The sequence below is a fragment of the Helianthus annuus genome, chromosome 9 (assembly GCF_002127325.2).
Source record: "Helianthus annuus cultivar XRQ/B chromosome 9, HanXRQr2.0-SUNRISE, whole genome shotgun sequence".
Classification (NCBI taxonomy): Eukaryota; Viridiplantae; Streptophyta; class Magnoliopsida; order Asterales; family Asteraceae; genus Helianthus; species Helianthus annuus.
Window position 1 is genome coordinate 169,616,507 of NC_035441.2, and position 23,226 is coordinate 169,639,732.

General features: G+C 33.8%; 3 protein-coding genes across 15 annotated transcripts; 2 read left to right on the forward strand and 1 right to left on the reverse strand.

The window, feature by feature from the left end:
* Positions 1 to 11,179: 11,179 nt before the first annotated feature.
* LOC110879498 (probable 1-acyl-sn-glycerol-3-phosphate acyltransferase 4) lies at positions 11,180 to 14,618 on the forward strand. Of its 12 annotated transcripts, none has more exons than XM_035977847.1 (6): positions 11,180 to 11,358; positions 11,647 to 12,132; positions 12,229 to 12,333; positions 12,436 to 13,177; positions 13,772 to 13,902; positions 13,993 to 14,618. In XM_035977847.1, exons 4-6 carry the CDS (start codon positions 12,600 to 12,602, stop codon positions 14,433 to 14,435), a joined length of 1,152 nt encoding a protein of 383 aa, XP_035833740.1. In that variant the 5' UTR covers positions 11,180 to 11,358; positions 11,647 to 12,132; positions 12,229 to 12,333; positions 12,436 to 12,599; the 3' UTR covers positions 14,436 to 14,618. The 12 variants fall into 12 exon arrangements, with proteins under 12 accessions (XP_035833740.1, XP_035833743.1, XP_035833742.1 ...); XM_035977850.1 differs by having other exon boundaries at positions 12,439 to 13,177; XM_035977849.1 differs by having other exon boundaries at positions 11,647 to 12,049; positions 12,229 to 12,352.
* A 1,273-nt stretch (positions 14,619 to 15,891) lies between these two features.
* On the forward strand, positions 15,892 to 16,930 carry LOC110879500 (pathogenesis-related protein 5). Of its 2 annotated transcripts, none has more exons than XM_022127967.2 (2): positions 15,892 to 16,051; positions 16,136 to 16,930. In XM_022127967.2, exons 1-2 carry the CDS (start codon positions 15,994 to 15,996, stop codon positions 16,840 to 16,842), a joined length of 765 nt encoding a protein of 254 aa, XP_021983659.1. In that variant the 5' UTR covers positions 15,892 to 15,993; the 3' UTR covers positions 16,843 to 16,930. The 2 variants fall into 2 exon arrangements, with proteins under 2 accessions (XP_021983659.1, XP_021983660.1); XM_022127968.2 differs by having other exon boundaries at positions 16,139 to 16,930.
* An 11-nt stretch (positions 16,931 to 16,941) lies between these two features.
* Positions 16,942 to 22,903, reverse strand: LOC110879497 (leishmanolysin). Its single transcript, XM_022127958.2, has 17 exons — positions 22,439 to 22,903; positions 21,565 to 21,915; positions 21,326 to 21,466; positions 20,646 to 20,778; positions 20,461 to 20,574; positions 20,286 to 20,359; positions 20,114 to 20,188; positions 19,926 to 20,018; positions 19,774 to 19,834; positions 19,310 to 19,642; positions 19,082 to 19,208; positions 18,857 to 18,956; positions 18,711 to 18,780; positions 18,466 to 18,618; positions 18,285 to 18,380; positions 17,364 to 17,683; positions 16,942 to 17,280 (listed from the first exon to the last, which is right to left on the reverse strand). The coding sequence occupies exons 1-17, from the start codon at positions 22,529 to 22,531 to the stop codon at positions 17,110 to 17,112; spliced, it is 2,505 nt and encodes an 834-aa protein (XP_021983650.1). The 5' UTR covers positions 22,532 to 22,903; the 3' UTR covers positions 16,942 to 17,109.
* Between the last annotated feature and the right edge of the window lie 323 nt (positions 22,904 to 23,226).

Below are 23,226 nucleotides of genomic sequence, written 5' to 3' on the forward strand. Positions count from 1 at the left end.
GCTCCTTTCGGACCATTGTAGTTGTCAACATGTTGGAGGTATTTCAAAAGTTCGTTGCTCAGATCAACTTCAACCATATCCCCCAGATGCTTGTTATCAGCCACTTGTTGTTTTCAATTATATTAGTCCTTCGGCGCCTATATACATAATCAACTACACGAGTATTATTGAAAGCAAACACCTTCATCCAGCCTTCTTCTTCATATCTGAGCAAATCAGAAGTTAGCTCAGCAGACTTTCCAATAACAATCAAATGTAGCCTCTGATTTGCAAAGGACGAATGACTATAAACTGACTTATAGAAGAAGTGATAGTTTAGAAGTGGTAGGTTATTCTGACTCTGATTTTGCTAAACGCAAAAATGACAAGAAATCCACTTCGTGATATATATATATATATATATATATATATATATATATATATATATATATATATATATATCTTAGTAGACAAACATATCTAATGGAATAGTCATAAACAATTGTTGACCACAACATCTACTATGATGGCAGAATACATTGTTGTTTATAACGCAACCTCTCATGGAATGTTGCTAAAGAAACCGATAACTGGACTCTAAGTAGTTAATTCCAATTCTAGATCATTGAAGCTTTAGCGTGATAACTCAACTACCGATAATTTCTCGAACAATAACAGTTCGATCGGAGCGGTATTATATCTTGATACAAAGTACTTGTTCTTACGTGAGCGAGTCGAGGAAAATAATCTTTGTATTGACTATATAAGTACTAAGAATATGCTTGCGGATTCGATGACTAAAGGTCTCTCACCTAACTTTTTCAAAGAACTTATTTCGAAGATGGGATTTACTAAGGACCTTATTTAGTTGCATATTGTACTTACTTACGTTTTATTAATAAAATATCCTCGCTTATTTGAATTTGTTTGTCTCTAAATATGTTTCAGCTAGCTTAATGACATATAGACAATAATTATATAAATCAAATGTTAAGGGCTTACTTGTCAATTTGATCATAACCACTTGGGTTTAAATTCGGGAATGTAGTATGATTAATGAGAGTCTTGAGTTAAATACATATTTAATGATTGTATTTCTCTGCTACGATTTTGGTTTAAAACTAAAATGAGTGTTAAATGCTAATCACGCGTATCTAATGTTCATAATAAATGATAACTCGCCAAGTGGGAGAATGTAAGAATATATTTTATAAATATACTAAGTTACAACATCCCGTGTATCAAACGGGTTGATAAATGTAATTATACTCTTATACAATTACCAATTTAGGTTACCTCTCTTTATTCAAACGTCATATCCATTAAGTCACGTCCAATAGAAGATTTTTTTTTTTTTTTTTTTTTTTTTTTAGAAAAGGTTCCCTAAAGTGAAGCGGCGAAAAAACGGTTATGAATACCACTCCTATCGTTTGGAATATAACAATTAAATTGAAAAAATTACAAAAGTCAAAACGGTTTGTTTTGAAAGACGCGAATTTTCATTTCCCAGATAAATTGGTTATTAATACTACCTTTCATCCAAATTAAAAAAAAAATGATATACATGCGTTTTCTTTTTAACGGCAATGATATAAATGGTTAGATATGTCAACATGCGTGAAATAGTATCTTGAATATGTACTTTGTTTTTTTGTTATTTTTGTTGTTTTCCCTTATTTTTAACTTTCCTTTTTATTTGATTATTTAATCAACAAGTATTGAAAATTTAATATTTTCATTTTTATCATGTAACAAAAAGTTATGATCCTTCAATCTATTTTGATCAAATAATCGCCATGCGGACCATCGCATCGGTTCATACGGCATGTTGATTTAACCGCCAACATAAAAAATAAGGGATATGTTGGTTCAAATAAAAAACCACGACGGTTCATGAACCAGCATCCACGCTTGATTATTATTTAAAATAGTAAAATAACCTTATATGTTTTATTTTTCTACGTGATTAATTAAAAATACATCTATAACCGAACGGTTGGTTAAGCAAATGTTTATCTTTTCGGCATTGCCAATCCATAATGAAATTGTCGAAAAAAAAACATTGACCGAGATTTGTAAGCATTGCCAACCCATAATCAAACATGGTAAGTTCCACACTTACACTATTAATTACCATATTTAATAAGCTGAAAATTATATATAAAAAAGTTAATCATTTATGTTCAAACATCATATAAAGTACATGTGTGTATATAGAACGAGAGAGGGGGGCACATGGAGGGGTGGGGTGTGAGCGCCACCACCACCACTATCTAACCGCCATCGCGACAACATTAATAATTGAACGTCGCCATCACATGTAGCAGTTGCGAAAGTGACGAACAAAATCATTAGTGTGTATTTGTTCTAATTTTTTAAAATTAACCTCTAAGATCTAAGAAATTACAACTTACACCTTATAGTTTGTTTATAATTATAGGTTAGGAGTTGGCCAGAAAGTCCAAATTTCCTAAAAAGTGTAAAAAGTCATAAAACACCATAATGTCAACCATAAAACACACCAAAAACCCACAAATAATATGATGAAGATTACTAAAACATCATGTATGTGGGTTTTGTGTTGTGTTTTAGATGTTAAGGCTCTGATTGTGGAATGACAAATATTATTGTGTTTTATGTTGTTTAGCATTGTGTGTTTTATATTCATAGTTCTACGATGGTGTGTTTGAAGTTTTTATGGACTATTAGAGTTTGAATATGGTGTTTTAGTAATATTCATTCTATTATTTGTGAGTTTTAGGTGTGTTTTATGCCTGAAATTATTGTGTTTTATAACTTTTTACACTTTCTAGGAAAAACACACTTTCTGTAGGATCCCCACTCTATAATTATATTCAACCCTAAAGTTTTATAAAAGAATATAACCAATTAAACTAATACAAGTATTAGCATCATTAGAATTACTTTTATTGGAGAAGACGTTTGGCATTTAACGGAATGTATTGAAAATTTAATATTTTCATTTTTATCATGTAACAAAAAGTTATGATCCTTCAATCTATTTTGATCAAATAATCGCCATGCGGACCATCGCATCGGTTCATACGGCATGTTGATTTAACCGCCAACATAAAAAATAAGGGATATGTTGGTTCAAATAAAAAACCACGACGGTTCATGAACCAGCATCCACGCTTGATTATTATTTAAAATAGTAAAATAACCTTATATGTTTTATTTTTCTACGTGATTAATTAAAAATACATCTATAACCGAACGGTTGGTTAAGCAAATGTTTATCTTTTCGGCATTGCCAATCCATAATGAAATTGTCGAAAAAAAAACATTGACCGAGATTTGTAAGCATTGCCAACCCATAATCAAACATGGTAAGTTCCACACTTACACTATTAATTACCATATTTAATAAGCTGAAAATTATATATAAAAAAGTTAATCATTTATGTTCAAACATCATATAAAGTACATGTGTGTATATAGAACGAGAGAGGGAGGCACATGGAGGGGTGGGGTGTGAGCGCCACCACCACCACTATCTAACCGCCATCGCGACAACATTAATAATTGAACGTCGCCATCACATGTAGCAGTTGCGAAAGTGACGAACAAAATCATTAGTGTGTATTTGTTCTAATTTTTTAAAATTAACCTCTAAGATCTAAGAAATTACAACTTACACCTTATAGTTTGTTTATAATTATAGGTTAGGAGTTGGCCAGAAAGTCCAAATTTCCTAAAAAGTGTAAAAAGTCATAAAACACCATAATGTCAACCATAAAACACACCAAAAACCCACAAATAATATGATGAAGATTACTAAAACATCATGTATGTGGGTTTTGTGTTGTGTTTTAGATGTTAAGGCTCTGATTGTGGAATGACAAATATTATTGTGTTTTATGTTGTTTAGCATTGTGTGTTTTATATTCATAGTTCTACGATGGTGTGTTTGAAGTTTTTATGGACTATTAGAGTTTGAATATGGTGTTTTAGTAATATTCATTCTATTATTTGTGAGTTTTAGGTGTGTTTTATGCCTGAAATTATTGTGTTTTATGACTTTTTACACTTTCTAGGAAAAACACACTTTCTGTAGGATCCCCACTCATTATAGGTTATATTCAACCCTAAAGTTTTATAAAAGAATATAACCAATTAAACTAATACAAGTATTAGCATCATTAGAATTACTTTTATTGGAGAAGACGTTTGGCATTTAACGGAATGTATTGAAAATTTAATATTTTCATTTTTATCATGTAACAAAAAGTTATGATCCTTCAATCTATTTTGATCAAATAATCGCCATGCGGACCATCGCATCGGTTCATACGGCATGTTGATTTAACCGCCAACATAAAAAATAAGGGATATGTTGGTTCAAATAAAAAACCACGACGGTTCATGAACCAGCATCCACGCTTGATTATTATTTAAAATAGTAAAATAACCTTATATGTTTTATTTTTCTACGTGATTAATTAAAAATACATCTATAACCGAACGGTTGGTTAAGCAAATGTTTATCTTTTCGGCATTGCCAATCCATAATGAAATTGTCGAAAAAAAAACATTGACCGAGATTTGTAAGCATTGCCAACCCATAATCAAACATGGTAAGTTCCACACTTACACTATTAATTACCATATTTAATAAGCTGAAAATTATATATAAAAAAGTTAATCATTTATGTTCAAACATCATATAAAGTACATGTGTGTATATAGAACGAGAGAGGGAGGCACATGGAGGGGTGGGGTGTGAGCGCCACCACCACCACTATCTAACCGCCATCGCGACAACATTAATAATTGAACGTCGCCATCACATGTAGCAGTTGCGAAAGTGACGAACAAAATCATTAGTGTGTATTTGTTCTAATTTTTTAAAATTAACCTCTAAGATCTAAGAAATTACAACTTACACCTTATAGTTTGTTTATAATTATAGGTTAGGAGTTGGCCAGAAAGTCCAAATTTCCTAAAAAGTGTAAAAAGTCATAAAACACCATAATGTCAACCATAAAACACACCAAAAACCCACAAATAATATGATGAAGATTACTAAAACATCATGTATGTGGGTTTTGTGTTGTGTTTTAGATGTTAAGGCTCTGATTGTGGAATGACAAATATTATTGTGTTTTATGTTGTTTAGCATTGTGTGTTTTATATTCATAGTTCTACGATGGTGTGTTTGAAGTTTTTATGGACTATTAGAGTTTGAATATGGTGTTTTAGTAATATTCATTCTATTATTTGTGAGTTTTAGGTGTGTTTTATGCCTGAAATTATTGTGTTTTATGACTTTTTACACTTTCTAGGAAAAACACACTTTCCGTAGGATCCCCACTCTATAATTATATTCAACCCTAAAGTTTTATAAAAGAATATAACCAATTAAACTAATACAAGTATTAGCATCATTAGAATTACTTTTATTGGAGAAGACGTTTGGCATTTAACGGAAATCAATTAATCGACTTTTACAAAGTTATATACTCATTAAGATCGAACATATTATTTCAATATTTATAATAAAAAATCTAAAGACTTTCATTATCAACATCCCGCTGCAACGCGCGGGGTAGCGTTAACTCGTATTATATATTTAGTAATTAAAAACTTGTTTAAAAAAATATGCATTGCATGGTTGAATAAACTTTTGTATTATACTAATAGAATAAAATATAATGTAATTTGGTTTTCTTTTATTATATAGTAAGTACAGATTATCCCCCACCCCAGCTCAGTTGGGAGTTGGGCCGGTTTGTTTCCTTGGAGACTCCGGTTCGACTCCCGGGTGTAGCAAAGGTGTGGGGACCAGGCAATGATGGTAAGTGCTTGTTAGCCAATGTTGCGCAAGTTCGAGCCTGAGCTGCCCCGGTTTTAATCCGGCCGTTACTCCAGCGAGGTGTCTCGTGTGGAGGCGGTACGGTTTCCGGGCGAACGCTGTTAGTCAAGTCTGACCACTCTCAGCGCGGACCCGGTTAAGACAACGTAAGTCTGGGACAGACTTGGTTAGGGTCCCCGACTTGGGGATGTAAATACCTTAAGAAAGTTACCGTTCAAAAAAAAAAAAATAGTAAGTACAGATTAAATGTCGCCTTTATTATCATTTATCTTATATATTGAAAATTGACTTAATTACCCATATATCATTAATTGGTAAGTATTCGATGGACATATTTACCCTTACAAAATAAGAATAGGGTTTGGGTGTACAAATAAAAGTTATTAAAGAGGGTTTAAGGTTGACACAATTATATTATAACTTCATCATCCTCTAAATCGTCCTCTCTCTCTCTCTCTCTCTCTCTCTCTCTTTCTACAAACGTGATCATCAAGATCATATTAACCATTATTACCGTACACTCTAAACGAGAACTCGATCGGTCAAGAACATGTCTACGTCTATTGCTACGGTTTCTGGAATAACAGATACACATGTTCCATCTTCTTGTTTCTATCATGTTTCTTTAAAGAATTGACCCCACATCCAAAAGGAATAGGTTAATGAATCATCGTGTTCAATAACCGATTTAAACCAATGGGGTGATGGTCATGTTTCTTTAAAGAATTGACCCCACATCCAAAAGGAATAGGTTAATGAATCATCGTGTTCAATAACCGATTTAAACCAACGGGGTGATGGTCCGTTGTCAAGGGTAAAACCTTTAAACACCTAGGTTTGGAAGGAAAGGTCTTAGTTTCAGGTCCCATACGACATAAATTAAAAGAAATTTGCAGTTAAAAAAAACTGATTTAACATTGCCGTTTATAACCAAAATTCATCAGTTAAGAAAATATAAAATCAAACCATCATTTATAGATCAATAATAACTGAATTAATATAGCCGTTTATAACTAAAATTCATCAGTTGAGAAAATACAAAAATCAAACCACCATTTATAGATTTGGTTTCATCTTATAATCAATTCGAACCGACTCATAAATGTTAATAAAAGTAAGAGTAAACTGCTAAATTCGTCCCTGAGGTTTGACTCAAATTCCTAGATCAGTCCAAAATCAAGTTTTGTTGCTAAAACAGTCCCTGAGCCTAGTTTCTGTTGCTATTTCAGTCCAATAAATTAACACCGTTAGAACCTCAGTTAATGAATGGGTAAAACTGCTAAATTCGTCCCTGAGGTTTGATTCAAGTTGCTAGATCAGTCCAAAATCAAGTTTTTGAATTTGTTAATTATAAACTTATTTAGGTATATAATTTTTCTAGACTTGCATTAATTTTTTTAATTTGTTAATTATAAACTTATTTAGATTATAAACTTATTTAGGTATATAATTTTTCTAGACTTGCATTAATTTTTTGAATTTGTTAATTATAAACTTATTTAGATTATAAACTTATTTAGGTATATAATTTGTTAATTATAACTCAATACTATTTAGATTAAGTGTGATCTTATTTAGATACTTACGTATATAACTACTAAATATTTACAAAGTTATAACAATAATAATACCCAAATACAGTTTAAAGCGGGTCCAGTTATATTTATGTTCGTTGAATAAATCATTAATATCACAAGAGAAAAAAAATGGTAAATGACAGGTTCTTAATGCATCAATACTTGTACCAAATGCATTATATATTTTCTTAAATGTCTTAAAATTTAAGATAAATTACAAGTCTACCCTAAATATATAATTTAAATTTGTGTTTAGTTATAAAAATATAAACAGAATGTAGCTCTTTTGGAGAGCGCAATTTTATTTGACCTGTCTTAAACACTGGTTTGACACGACATGTTGTCTGACCTCACCTGAATGATAATATTATTAAATACGAAACCACTTAATTAAGTAGAAAAAATGAATAAAAGAACTTTATAATACAAATATTAAATTAAAATAATTGATAAATATTAAACATTAAATATTACGATTTAAATAAAAATAAATAAAAATTATGTTAATTTCTTAATATTTAAATTTACATATAATGTTTATATTTTTCATAACTAAATATTGTTTAAATTAACTGTTGTCTTATTTAAATTCTTAAATAAATACTAAATATTTACATGGTAACAACAACAATAACAACATCAAAATAAAATCAGTATTTAAGGCTGGACCGGTTAAATTGCGCTCTTCAAAAAAGCTACATTTATATTTTTAAAACTAATTTTATTTAAATTAAGTATTATCTTATTTAAATACTTAAGTATATAATTAGTAAACATTTAATGATAATGATAATAATAATAATAATAATAATAATAATAATAATAATAATAATCAAAATAACTAACAAATAATTTTTCTAGACTTGCAAATTATATACCTAAATAAGTTTATAATCTAAATAAGTTTATAATTAACAAATTAAAAAAATTAATGCAAGTCTAGAAAAATTATATACCTAAATAAGTTTATAATTAACAAATTCAAAAAACTTGATTTTGGACTGATCTAGCAACTTAAATCAAACCTCAGGGACGAATTTAGCAGTTTTACTCATTCATTAACAGAGGTTCTAACGGTGTTAATTTATTGGACTGAAATAGCAACAGAAACTAGGCTCAGTGACTGTTTTAGCAACAAAACTTGATTTTGGACTGATCTAGCAATTTGAGTCAAACCTCAGAGACGAATTTAGCAGTTTACTCTAAAAGTAATAACAAATGAATTAGGTTATGTCAAAAATAGTAAAAAGATAAAAATAAAACCTCATTGGTTATTGGTTGAAGGTTAAAATAATTGCGGTCACACGAAGAAAAGTCCTGCAAGTGGCAAGTCTTATCGTGTACGATAAGTACATAGGATGATAACCCAAGACAGATCAGATTTTTTCTATTTCCATTTACGAACAGAAATATAGATTTGTTATTGTTTGTGGTTTGTTTCTTTTATATCCTCGTTGGAGGCCCGATACACTAATTTACAATAATGATCCATCATATATTTCCCAACATGCAGTTTTAGTGATTTTCTTCTATAGTTGTCAGCTTTGGTCCTTTCAGAAAGGGAGTAGGCACCACACCTTTCTTTTACTTTGGGTTTGTGAAACCTAGTCGGAGCTAGATCTACAAGCTATTGAACATAGTTACTAAAAAGGATATTGGATTTAAATAATCTCAACTTTCATTAATTGCCTAATAACACTCTCAACTGTTGACACCACTCCCAACTTTCAACTTATTTTCCTCTGGCACACCCAAACTGACTGAACACTAACCCAATTATTATTATTATTTTTTTTGCTAATGTGTCACTTATGTGGCACCTGACGTAGCATTTTTTGATGACGTGGTATTTGAGATGGTTGTTTTTTATGACATGGCAGCTGACGTTGCGTCTGGTGTGGCTTTTTTTGTGACGTGGCAACTGATGTGGCATTGGTTTGGTGATGTGGCAGCTGATGTCAGCAAACTGAGTTAGTGTTGGGAGTGTTGTAGGAAAATAAGTTGAAAGTTGGGAGTGGTGTGGTAAAAATCGAAAGTTAGGAGTGTTATCGGTCAATTGGTGAAAGTCAGAGTTATTTAAATCCAATATCCCTTATTAAAACAGGTTAATTATTTGTTAATAAAAAATCTAACTTCATCCGCATGTGCTTAAAAATGACTATCATAAGAACTATAGTAATAAACTAATAATGAGCATAATCTTTTTTTTTTTGCCAGTCTAACTCGTTTAACAAATAAATAAATTGTTTCCGGGTTAATTAGATTAATCTGTTTACTAAACAAATTACCAAAGTTAGATCTGTCATCTCATTTTGCAAAAAAAAAAAGGTTACGTGTTCAAACCATTTAACCAACTTACAATCTATTTATTACACACCAGTCTATTTACGACATGTTTAACCTCATTTGCAAATGCTAACATGCTTAACTCGTTTAGATAAACAAGTTAAATGATTAATATTTGTGTTACGTCAGTGTAAATGTGTTTGAGTCACAGGTAAAGCGCAAAAGGTGCACCGAAAATCGGCTTGAGGCACACTTCTCATGTACATAGAGAGTTTTTTGCATTCAGGAATTGTACATATAGCTTTTTAGGCTATACATATAGGTTATTATTAAATAATATATAAAGCTAATATATAGCTAGATATTTAGTAGGTGATACTAAAACCCTATAAAAAGCATATAAAAATATATATAACAAATTACATCTTACATACGAAAAGCAGTTTAATTTTGCGTTTTGCGCTTCGGTTTTATCCCACGTGGTCTTGCCACACTTCTTAACCAATGACATATGTAAACATACACACCAACTTCATTAATTTCAACCTCATCTCTTCAAACCGACAACCAGGACTACCAAAATGAAACCGCTAATATCATATTTGCTACAGTGGTGTTGTCTTTTTTTTTTTCCCCTTTTATTATTTTATTTTCCTTTTTCTTTCTTTCTTTTCTTTTTGTGTTTTTTTTTTCTTTTTTACCTTTACCCTTTAATTTTCAGCATTGACTCTTACAACCCCTTAACTTCTAAATACTTTTTAATCGAGTTTTACATCTTTATTTTTATTTACGTGTCGATATAAACTTAAGTTGATTTACATTTCGACATGATTTTTTTTGTATTTATTTATGATTTTGCCCCTAGTATAAAATTCGTTTTAATATTTTTTTTACTTTTTCTTTCTTTCTTTTGTTTTTGTGGTTTTTTTTTTCTTTTTTACTTGTACCTTTAATTTTCAACATTGACTCTTACAACCCCTTAACTTTCTAAATACTTTTTAATCGAGTTTTACATCTTTATTTTTATTTACGTGTCGATATAAACTTAAGTTGATTTACATTTCGATATGATTTTTTTGTGTTTATTTACGATTTTGCTCCCAGTATAAAATTCGTTTTAATATTTTTTTTTACAAGACTATGGTAGTGTTTTGTTTTAATTGGTTGGCTCAATTTAATTTTTATTCGTCATGCGAAGCGGTAGTTTTTCCACTGATTTAGTTTTTTTTTTAGCAAAAGTATGGTAGTATTTTGTTTTACTTTGTTTAGTCCATGTAATTTTTTTTAGATCGTATTATGAGTAGTATGTACAAGTAATTAAAACACAGACGTACATGCTATGAGAAAGAAATATTCGGCTTAATGTCCCGCAACGCGGGCGGGCAAAACCTAGTTAGTACAAAAATCCAACTAAAGAAACAAAAGTTCAAAACTAAAAGCCAAGGGGCAAGAACTGCATATTTACCAATATTAAAGGGATCCCTTTATACGATTGATTGACGCACCAACAGAAGAAGAAGAAGAAGAAGAAGAAGAAGAAGAAGAAGAAGAACTGTTGTATTGTCTCCCTCACAAAAAAACAGAGAAAGATTTGGGCCTCGATTCAACTAATTCCGCATCATCCGCCATTACCATATAACCCACACAATTCCCCAATTTCACTTTTCATCTCTACCATCGGTACGCACAACATCTCTTCCCAATTCTTTAATTTATGCTTAAACAAATTGTTTACCTCACAATTTCACATCTTATATTTCAATTTTGCATTCAGTTACCTGAATTTGATTACAATTATCGTTTATGTTGTTGTTATTATTTCTAATTTAATAGTTTAGGGTTGATCTATACTCAGTTTTGGATTATGCAACACAGTTTATTAGTTTATAGATCTAATATTAAGGATGTGTTTATGACTTTTTATTTTTAATTTTTTTAAATCTGTGCTAATTAGAATATTTATTGTAGTGGAGACTGGAATTACAACTGTGAGACGAGTTTGATGAAAGTCAACCCTGTGTATTGTAATGGTGAATTAAATATTTTAATTCAGAATTTGGTATATTTTGTAGTTGTTAATATAGATGGATTTGAGCTTGATGTGTAAATATGTACTCCAATTGTGACTACCAAACAAGTAAGCATTTTTGGTGGTCTAGTTTGTTACAGAGCATTGCCAGATGTCGTTACCCGATTTGGTTTAGCACATGGTTGTAGTAATTGGCCTCAACTTATTTTGTGGCTACAATTAATTGGCTTCTTTAAAATCAATGCTATGTTAATTGAGAACGTCGTTTGAGTGTAAGTGACTGTTGCTCGGTTAAGGCTCGGGCTTGGGAGAAGCACAAACAAACATATACCAGATTACCAGGTAGTTTTTGAAGGGTAATATTTCAGAAGTTATATGAACATTATTGTTCAGCTCAGTATGCTGTTTGTTACGATACTATCTTTGTATGTGAACTTTGGCTATATATTTCATCGAGACAAATCTGATTGAATTTTTCTGCTCAAAAACTAATCCTCTATGAGTGAAATATGAAATTGTAGATTTCTTGCTACTTCCATATGGTACAAACAAGTTAAAGATTGATGCTTTCTCGGATATTAATTCCTTTGCTGATTGCTTTTTCTTTTTTCGAAAACCGCTATCAGGTCATCATGTTTTTTTAACGTAAATACGCAGTTTTAGCCTCTACAAGTTTTCTTAATCACTATATATGTATGACTGAGACTTGCTATATCTTTTGTGAACAGCAGAAGTAACCTCCAATCTTCAGTCAATTCCTATGCCTCATGAGTTTAATGCCACTATGGTGTGTTCTGAACATATAAACCCGTCGATACTTTAAGATCGTTACATCCTCAAGAGCTGCAGGTGCATCAAGTGGGAGATTTAAACGAGTTAACTCGGCATAAAGATGGACGATTGCCAGGCCCTAAACTCCGACACAAACAGTGAACTAAAACACTACGCGTTGACTCCTTTACGGCTTTTAAGGGGTCTGGCATGCTTAGTGGTTTACCTTTCAACCGCCTTCATGTTTTTGGTTTATTTCAGTCCGGTGGCTGCAGTTTTTCTTCGGCTTTTTAGCGTACATTATAGCAGAAAAGCTTGTTCTTTTCTTTTTGGTCTATGGTTAGCTTTATGGCCGTTTTTGTTCGAAAAGATTAACAAAACTAAAGTGGTCTTTTCTGGAGAAACTGTACCCGAAAAGGAACGTGTTTTGCTTATTGCTAATCACCGAACAGAAGTTGATTGGATGTATCTTTGGGATCTTGCACTGAGAAAAGGTTGTTTAGGGTGCATCAAATATGTCCTCAAAAGTAGCTTGATGAAATTACCGATATTCGGTTGGGGATTTCATATTTTTGAGTTCATTTCGGTGGAAAGAAAATGGGAAGTTGATGAACCTATCATGCGTAAAATGCTCTCGACTTTTACCAATCCATTGGACCCGTTATGGCTTGCTGTTTTTCCTGAAGGAACTGATTTTACGTATGTTCTCGATTTCCCTTTTTTTCTTTTATATATTTAGAGTAAAATGCGATTTTCGTCCCTGAGGTTTGGCCAGTTTTGTGACCTTCGTCCAAAGGTTTGTTTTTCTGCATCTGGAGCCAAAAGGTTTGAAATCTTGCCATTTTCATACGGCTCGTTAACTCCATCCATTTTCTCCGTTAAATCAGGGGTATTTCCGTCTTTTTTGTTAACTTAAAGGGCAATTGGATCCTTTTCACTTTATGTAAATAGACGGAATACCCGTGAAAAAGACCGAGTTGCCCTTTAAGTTAACAAAAAAGACGGAAATACCTCTGACTTAACAGAGAAAAATGGATGGAGTTGACGAGCCAGATGAAAATGGCAAGATTTTAAACCTTTTGGATCCAGATGCGGAAAAAACAAACCTTTGGACGAAAGTCACAAAACTGACCAAACCTCAGGGACGAAAATGTCATTTTACTCGTATATTTATAAGAGACAATTCTAAAAAATACCTGCTAAACTCATTTTAATTGGTAGCTTCTTTTTAAATTACCGTTTCTACTCGACTACCAGTTGCCCTTTATGTTAAATGTCTGTTTTTTTATGCAGAGAACAAAAGTGCATAAAAAGCCAGAAATATGCTGCTGAAAATGGATTACCGATACTCAAGAATGTGCTGCTACCAAAAACAAGAGGCTTTCATGCTTGTGTTGAAATCCTAAGGGGTTCTCTCGATGCAGGTATTTTGTGTGCTCAAAATAAAAAAAAAATGTAAGTTTTCTGTATTTTATTTTATGATAAAAAAAAAACCTCATTTTTGCTTATTTCAGTGTATGATGTGACGATTGCATACAAGAACCGATGCCCGACATTTATGGACAATGTTTTTGGCGTCGAACCTTCAGAAGTTCATGTTCATGTCAGACGAATATCTCTAGAAGAAATCCCGGTTTCAGAAGACGAGTGCAACACGTGGTTGCTAAACACATTTCATCAAAAAGATCAACTGCTTTCAGATTTCATAGCTCAAGGTTATTTTCCTAATGAAGGAACAGAAGGCGATCTTTCAACGTTCAAATGCTTGGTAAATTGCACAATAGTACTAGTCATTACTTCTGTATTTGCATATCTTGCGGTTTTCTCATCGGTTTGGTTCAAAGTATACGTTGCACTGTCGTGTGCATATCTTGCTTGTGCTACGGCTTATAATTTCTGGCCATCCCCGATTCTTGACTATGTCAAGGGATTGCTATCTGGAAAGAAATCTAGTTAGGAAATAGGGAAGCAGGTTGAGTTTTATCTGCTTTTTGAAGATAATTTTTGTTTGTTAAAGAATAAGTTCTTGTATAAGTGATAAATGTACATTTTGTTTTATTTTATTTTTTTTAATTGTAAACTGGGATGGTTGGAGATAAAGTTACTATTCAATAATTTCCTTTGTTTATTTATACATCAATCTTGAATCTTGAATTTTTTGTATTGACTTGTGAAATGATAGAGAAAACAAAGATGGCATGGAGAATTGTGTATTGTTTCTCGTTATATTATTCAAAGTTATATAATTCAAGGTGTGTAAATCGTGTTGCGAATTAATTTTTTTTACCTATCATAGCCATAACCGTTAGCTACGGTTATGGAATTTCCTTAACCATAACTATAACCGAACCTCGGTTTTGGTTAATCGGTTATGAAGCTCGATATTTATGGTTTGATTTTGTTTAATTAACCACAAGGTTTGAACTAAGATTTGAACTAAATGAAAATGCATAAAAAAATCAGTGACATCAAACGAGAATTGCATGAAGGTTAATGTACGCATATTTTTGAAGTTTTTCTTTATAAAATTGACGCATATACCCAACCCACATACAATCATTAGGTATACATATATTCATCTCGAAGTAAGCATGTCTCAACTATTTCGGTTCGATTAACGTTCAGTTATGGGACATTCTTAACCATAACCGAATAATCGGTTAATCAAATAACCTTAACCATGACCATCAGTTAGTCTTAGATATCAGTTCATTTGGTTCGGTTAAATCAATTATTTGGGTGTGAGCCCGTTTATTAAATAGGCTCAAGCTCGTTTATGTCCGTCTCATGTTGAGCTTTATAGTAGGACGTTATACGGTATGAGTAGATTAGACCGGCTTGACTTGTTTAGGCTCTTAGTTTTGTTTAATTTCGGTTAATTAACAAGGCTAAAATTTGAACTATTACTATTCGATTATATATATAAACCTTAAAAGACAATGTCGGTGGCCAATATAATTGTGGCAACCGACTTGGGTTTCCCTTTTAACGAACTTAAAAATGCGTTTTGACATGTAATTCAGCTTTGGTCCATGTGGTTAGTATTTTCTAGGGCTAAATCGTTGATGTGAGTTTGAATCTGCCTGGTTTCTTTAGAAACGAGTCGGGTTATGTCTATCATAAGTTTTATCACATCACGTATGACGCCGCCACAACGGGCGTTGGTAGAGAAAACTAATTACTATTATTATAATATTAAACAGGCAACCAAGTATTATATAGAAATATTTAGAAAAGATGAAAATGTTATCATGAAAGTTGGGTTGAAACATAGACAGGTCAACAAGAAATCGTATTGATTTCTAAAACTTAAGAAATCTAATTAATTAAAAATAATATTAATAATAGTTTAATATAATATAATATGATATAAATAAGTCCATTGAGGTTATTTCTCTGGGTTTTGTGACCCAAAAAGACCACACTATAAGCTGTCGCGAACCTAACTACAACCCCCACCCTCTCTCTCTACACAATCTTTGCGTGCTACATCGACGTCGTCTTCTTCTTCTCCGATGAAGATTCTTATGCGTCCCTGCTGTTTCTCTCTTCTTTTCCTTATCTTCTTTTCAGGTGTCTCAATAATATATGTTTTTTTTTTCCTTTGTTTCAATGTATAATGTTTTTTAACCACTATATGTTATGTGATGTATGCAGCAGGTGAGGGGGTATCAGCTACGGTGTTTACGTTACAAAACAGCTGTAGCTATACAGTTTGGCCCGGGACGCTAAGCGGGAATGCGGGTCCTGTCTTAGGCGAGGGCGGCTTCGCATTGTTACCCGGTGCCTCTGTTCAGTTCCTCGCTATGCCCGGCTGGTCGGGTCGGTTCTGGGCCCGAACCGGTTGCACCTTTGACGAGTTCGGAAATGGTAAGTGCGTTACGGGCGACTGCGGAGGTACTCTCAGGTGCAATGGCGGTGGTGACCCCCCGGTTTCGCTAGCGGAGTTCACAATCGCTGGCGGCAACAGCAACACCAACAGCGATAAGGATTTTTATGATGTCAGCCTTGTCGACGGGTACAATGTCGGCATTGGCATAAAGCCGACAGGTGGTGCCGGTGACTGCCACTACGCAGGGTGCATAGCAGACCTAAACGTTAACTGTCCGCCCGAGCTGAGAGTTGTGGACGGTAGTGGCGCGGTGGTGGCTTGTAAAAGCGCGTGTGATGCATTTAACACGCCGGAGTTCTGCTGCACGGGGGATCATGCAATGCCAGCAACGTGTGCGCCAACGCAGTTCTCGGTGATGTTTAAAGCAGCGTGCCCGAGTGCGTATAGCTATGCGTATGATGATGCGTCGAGTACGTTCACTTGTTCCGGGACTGATTACTTGATTACATTCTGTCCTACAACAGGGATTTGATCATTTTAGTTACCAAATTTTGATTTTAAAATCATTGAGATTGATTGTGAATTGTTGGGTTAGATGATAACAAACAAGTTTTTAAACCCCACTGAATTACTTTCTTTTTCGGGTTATTTTCTTGAACAAATTACATGGCGTAAAGTCTCCGTGAATACAAGAGCAGCGTATGCCGCTTATCCTTTACAATAAACCAAGAATATTACACCACGAAAACTTGAACTCGATGACAAAAAGGCTGTTCTATAATTTACAGTTGTCGAAGCTTCAAAACCATGATTCCATCTCACCGGAACCCGTGCATAGACCGCTGTCACTGAAAAGCGTTTGGTCTGAGCAATCTAGTGATGCACCGCAAGCCAGATTATACGCTTGGCATGCTGAATGACACACTCTTAATCTGTTGTTACCGTCTTTCTCACACTTCTGTATCGATATCTGTTACATTCCACGCGAGTTATATAAACATTCATCACAAGCATAAAAACAATGAAACGCGTAAGGAAATTAACGAATCTTACCCAACATGCAAGTCGTCTAGCGGCTTTATCACAGTTTCTGCCGATAAACATGTTAAGAATCTTTCTAGCACCGTTCGGGTACAAGCGGTGATAATTAGGCATCACCACGACATCCTCCACCTGCCTCAAGATGCTTGATTCACTTGGTGCGCAATGTTGCCCGCCACCGTCATTAATTAAAACGTCTTTGCAGATTGAAAGGTTGTTAAGAACCAAGGAACTGTTTCGACAGGTGTAGCCCGCGTAGTCAGAGCAGCGAAATTCACACACCCCGTTATCACACACCCCACCGTGAAGGCTGCATTGTTCATCACAAACCGCTGCAAAACCGTCCGAAAGAATCCGATTAAGCAAGTAATTGTTGAATTAAGTGGTTTTGAAAGGAAGATTGCGGTTGAATAGGGCTGCAAACAAACCGAACGAACTTGAACAAGACCTTGTTCGTGTTCGTTTGTTATGGTAATATATGTGTTCACAGACTGTTCATGTTCGCCTGTTAAGGAAATGAACGTGTTCGTGTTCGTTTGTTAATTTTAGGTAACGAACGTTCATGAACACAAATTAATGTTCATGAACACAAATGAAAACAGACGAACACAAACAAACGTTCATTAACCGAATATATAATTAATATATAACACAATGATGGTTATTAAATATTTTATTTGACGGAATTTTGAAGTTTTTAAATAAAATAAAATTAAAAATACTAATGAACTATCAAACATAAACGAACATATTACCGAACGAACATGACCTCTGTTCATGTTCGTTCATTTAACTAAATGAACGAATTTTTTTGTTCGTGTTCGTACATTGATTAAACAAACGAACACAACCGAACTTCCAGCCGAACAGTTCACGAACTGTTCGCTGAACGTTGGGTTCGTTTGCAGCCCTAGGTTGAACATTAAAACTCACCAGTTGAGCAGTCAATCCCAGTGAACCCGTCTTTACATTCGCAAATACCGTTCTTAAGGCACTTTCCATGTCCGTTACAGTTACTAGGGCACGACCCTGAAAACAATAAATCCCAAGACATTTAATTTAACAGTATTTTATACTGAATATTTTAGTGTACGAAAATGAAAAAAGAGCTTACGTTTGCTACAATCATGGCCGTCAAATCCAAGAAAGCAAACACACTTTCTATCGATACAATCGCCGTTTGAATTGCATGAGTTGGGGCACTGACTGGACGTGAGAACAGGGTTCGCACCACAAAGTTCATGATACGGCGGGCAAATCAGCTCACCTGTGTTGCAAACCGTTAACACAAATTCAAACGCTTAAAATGGACGAAAGAAAATTGTAAAACTAAAATAAAGTTTTTTCGAACAAAATTACCGTTAAACCCAGGAAATTGAACGGGTCCACCAACTTCTGGGCAAGCTTTCCAAATGCCATCAACAGCAACCTGTAAAGACAACATTTTGTCATTTAGATAAATAAAGAATTATATAAACTATTTCACATGAACTTTAAAACCACACCTCCAAAGTCATGTTGATGCACCTATGTTGGTAACAACCATTTCCTTGGGTCATAGAACCCCGAACGAACCCGTTACGTACTAACGAAGAGGCCATACACCTATACGAATAAAATACAAAAGAAACCACCATGAAAAAAAATTATAAAACTACATCGTATATATGTACGGTACTCCGCCAAAAAAAAAAAAAAAAAAAAAAAAAAAACTAAATTTCAGTTTTTACCTCGAGCTACTTCCACGAACTTCCCCTAACATTCTGTCAGGCATCCGTGCACTGTTCGTGTCTACACATGAGCCGTCAGAATACGCTACAAAATAGGTGCAATAATCAGCCAACGTCGATTGTCCACCTGCGTTGACCAAGAATCAGAAAGTCAACCTTTACAATCGAACCATTAACCATACCATTCATTTAGTGACGACATTTACTTCTAAAATCTAAAGATCATACCTTTATTAGGCTGCGGAAAATAACGGGCCCACTGAGGAAGGTCCCCACTATAATGTACAATTGGACAATAACCCTCGGCCTCGCGATTATATGTACACCCTGAAAACTGTGTTGTATTGCAATGATATGCACCTTTCCATAAATTACAACGGTTGGTGACAAATTCGGTCCCTTGACTTAGGCCCCAATCAAGACGGTCGGCCATGCTGTAATTAGCTTCATACCAACCGCTATCTTCTAATAAAGCTAGTGTCATTTTTGAAATTACAGACCGTGTATCAACCGAACCCGTCATTATTTCATTCATCAAAAGTCTCTTCTCCCAGTGAGATCCTGATATATGTTAATACAATATTACGTTTAGTTATCAAAGAAAGAAAATTATGGTATTATCTCATGAACCCGGATTTCTTTTTGTTTATATTTTATTTTTATTGATATGGATATGTTAACGGTTAACGAACCTGATGTTCCACGTCCTCCACCGTCTTCTAATTCTAAACCGGTGAAATTCTCAGAAAACGCCTAACAGGAAGGAAGTTTGTACATGTTATATTGTTTTTAGTTACTTTTGCTTAAAGAATCTTGTTAAGAACGAAATGAAGGTAAGATGTACCCCGTAATGATTGCGTGAATGCATGATAACACGTGGAAGAACTACCCGCGTCACCACCCTCCCGAGCTTTTCATCCATGGTTTCTTTAGTGACCTTAAAAAAAACAAGTCATTGTTAAAACTTAAACATCATAGCGCGATAAAATTACTTTTTTTTTATGTTGTTGCATCGATAAAGCGATCACCAACCTGACTACGTCGTCTTTTTCTCTCGTCTCTAAAATGTGTGAAGGCATGCGGGTCAAATCCAAGAACATGAATCACCTAAAAGCCCCAAACTTGTCATAACCCGTTTTAAAATGATCGAATTTTTTCGAACTTTACGTATGTTAATCATTAGATATATAGCAACGACACTCACTTCGTGTATAAGGGTGGCCGAAAGTAACGTTTCTGCTTCCGCTGTCAAGTGACGTGGCGCCACATTCACATGTCCTTTAAACAGAGAAATAACATATCAACAACACTTTCAAGTTTCATCTATCTTTAAAACACCTAAAAAACAAGCATTATGGGTTAGAAACGTGAATAATTACCGGCAATTGCACGACCCCATTGATCACGTTCACATGCTACGGCCCATGCCAAGGTATTGCCTGTTGTGGGCCTCGTTGTCACCAAAAGAACTAAATCAGCATCAGCAACGCCCTCTAGAAAGATACAAAGAAACAAAAGTCAACGACTAGATTGAATAAAGTCAATGACTTAAGTATCAAGTTACCTTCAACGTATTCACGGGGAAGTTGTACACCGCCATCTTGTCCACAAGCGGAGTAACCACTTAACCTTAGGTTTCCTCTTACACGTTCAACAGCCAAAGCTCGTTTAAACCATTCAGCTGTCTGCCCTAAAGCCTGTTCTCCAAAATATATATAGGTTCTTACACAAACGTTACTACAAACGATAGGTACACTTGCCTATTGTGTGTGTTTAGCCTAAGTAATAATCATTTCTTATAAATAACTTCAAACCACAATTTATCATGGAAAAATTACAAGTTTTGTCCTTTATCTTTATACCACTTTTTAGGCGGTGTCCTTTTTAACGAATGTTGACTGGCGGTGTCCTTTACTAGGTATTTTGTTGCAAGTTTAGTCCTTTACACCCAACCCAGTTAAAAAACCCTGTTAATTGTTGACAGGCGGTGTCCTTTACTAGGTATTTTGTTGCAAGTTTAGTCCTTTACCTAGGTATTTTGTTGCAAGTTTAGTCCTTTACACCCAACAATTAACAGGGTTTTTTAACTGGGTTGGGTGTAAAGGACTAAACTTGCAACAAAATACCTAGTAAAGGACACCGCCAGTCAACATTCGTTAAAAAGGACACCGCCTAAAAAGTGGTATAAAGATAAAGGACAAAACTTGTAATTTTTCCATGTATCATTAAAGTTTTAGGAAAAACCTTATGAAGCCGATGCCTTTTGTCATCTCCGGTTACATCATCCGACGTGCAGTTATACCAACAGTCACCAAAAATCGGAGGATCGTTGTGAGGATTACACGTAGGCCTACCCAAATCAGAACCAACCGGAGGCTCACCTAGCTGCCGACAAAACCAATTTGAATCAAACACAGTAATATAAGCAAGCAAAAAAGAATCAGATTATTATTATTAATTTATTATTGTTATAAAAAACTCACCTTAACTATATCTCCAACATTCCTACAATCCCTATCGGGTGAGTGACCCACCGCATCATAATTCAAATAAATTCTTATGGGTAACTTTGCATTCTTTAAAAAACCAGAAGACGTAGAAGCGTCTAATAACTCTCTTCCCTTACGGTGAAGATGACCAGAAGTATGATAAACCTGTGGCGTAACCGAAAACACCTTGTTTCCAGGTCTCTTTCTTCTTTGTTCAATTATTTGATCATGAATGCACGAATGCGACTGAATATTTTCACCACTGTTTTCCAGTCTTCGCGATCGTAACTGACTATCCCCAAATTTCGCTTGACTGATGTCGAAAAATACTAATACTAAAAGCATCTGCAAAGCAAGATCTTAACGATTAGTCGATTACAATGCATTTACACAAAATTAATCATGGTTTCGGCATGAAAACACGAAACCGACACATACCAGTATATGTATATCCCATGTGCGATATGACACTTACTTAGAATATCAAGAAATCTTTACTAATTTAAACCCTAATTGTTCATAACCTCATATACACAGCAACACAGTTGTATACATATTACCAAAAAGGGTATGTATGTATATGTATCTACTATCTAGTATTGTCCATGACATCCAAACCCTAATCTTCTCCTACACAAATTCCCAATAATTGATGCTGATATTATGTCAAATTAAGTGAAACATCAAAACCCTAGAAGCCCATACTGATTCAATTCAAGGTTTTGAAAAAAGATTCCATTTTTCCAACAAATAATTGAAAAGCAAAAATCTTTATCATTTCAGAAACTATAAAACTTAACTAAGATCAACCCTCAAAAAACAAATGATTAAATTAGATATATATAAATATATATATATACAATTTCACCTGAAGAATTAGCAGCTCAGTCCACCATTTTCTTCTGGAGAAAACAATGCATCTGTAATTAATAATATCTGTAAAACAAATCTTGAACTCCATGAAATAAATTGGAAAAAAGTCATTACAAGCAGTCCCAGATCGGCGAAACCGCCGTGAGAAAACCCAAAATTTGTGGCATTATTGTGGAAAATGATGAATTGGGTTTGTGGGTGTGAGCTGTTGTTGTTGTTATGAAAATTTGATCAGTGGAAATAGAAACAGGATGATGATGATAATATATACATAAAGGGTGAATGCGGTTGTTGTACAGAGTGGACTTGTTCTTGTGTTTGAAAAAACAGAATAATCAATTGTTCAGACGAAATTTAATGGAAATGGAAATATTGCAGAGGAATAAGAGAGTGATTCGCAGAGTGGGTGATTTGGGGAAGAGGGATTACAGGAAAATGAGAGAGATGAACATGATTATTTTAACCCAAGGAGCATATATCCTTTTCCGATGTTTTTTCAGGCCTTATTAAATAATAATTTATGTTTATAAGATTGTATAACTAGGTTAAAACCCGTGAATCACAAGTGTTTAATAAATGTAATTTTAAATACCAAATAACAAAATAATATATCTTTAATAATCTCGTTTATTACACAAGTTAATAAATTTAATTTTATATATTAAATATTAAAAAAAAATATTTTTAAAACCACGTGTATTGTACGGATTGAATAAACATAATTTTCTATATTAAATAATAAAAAATTATATATTTAAAAACTACGTGTATTACATAGGTTGA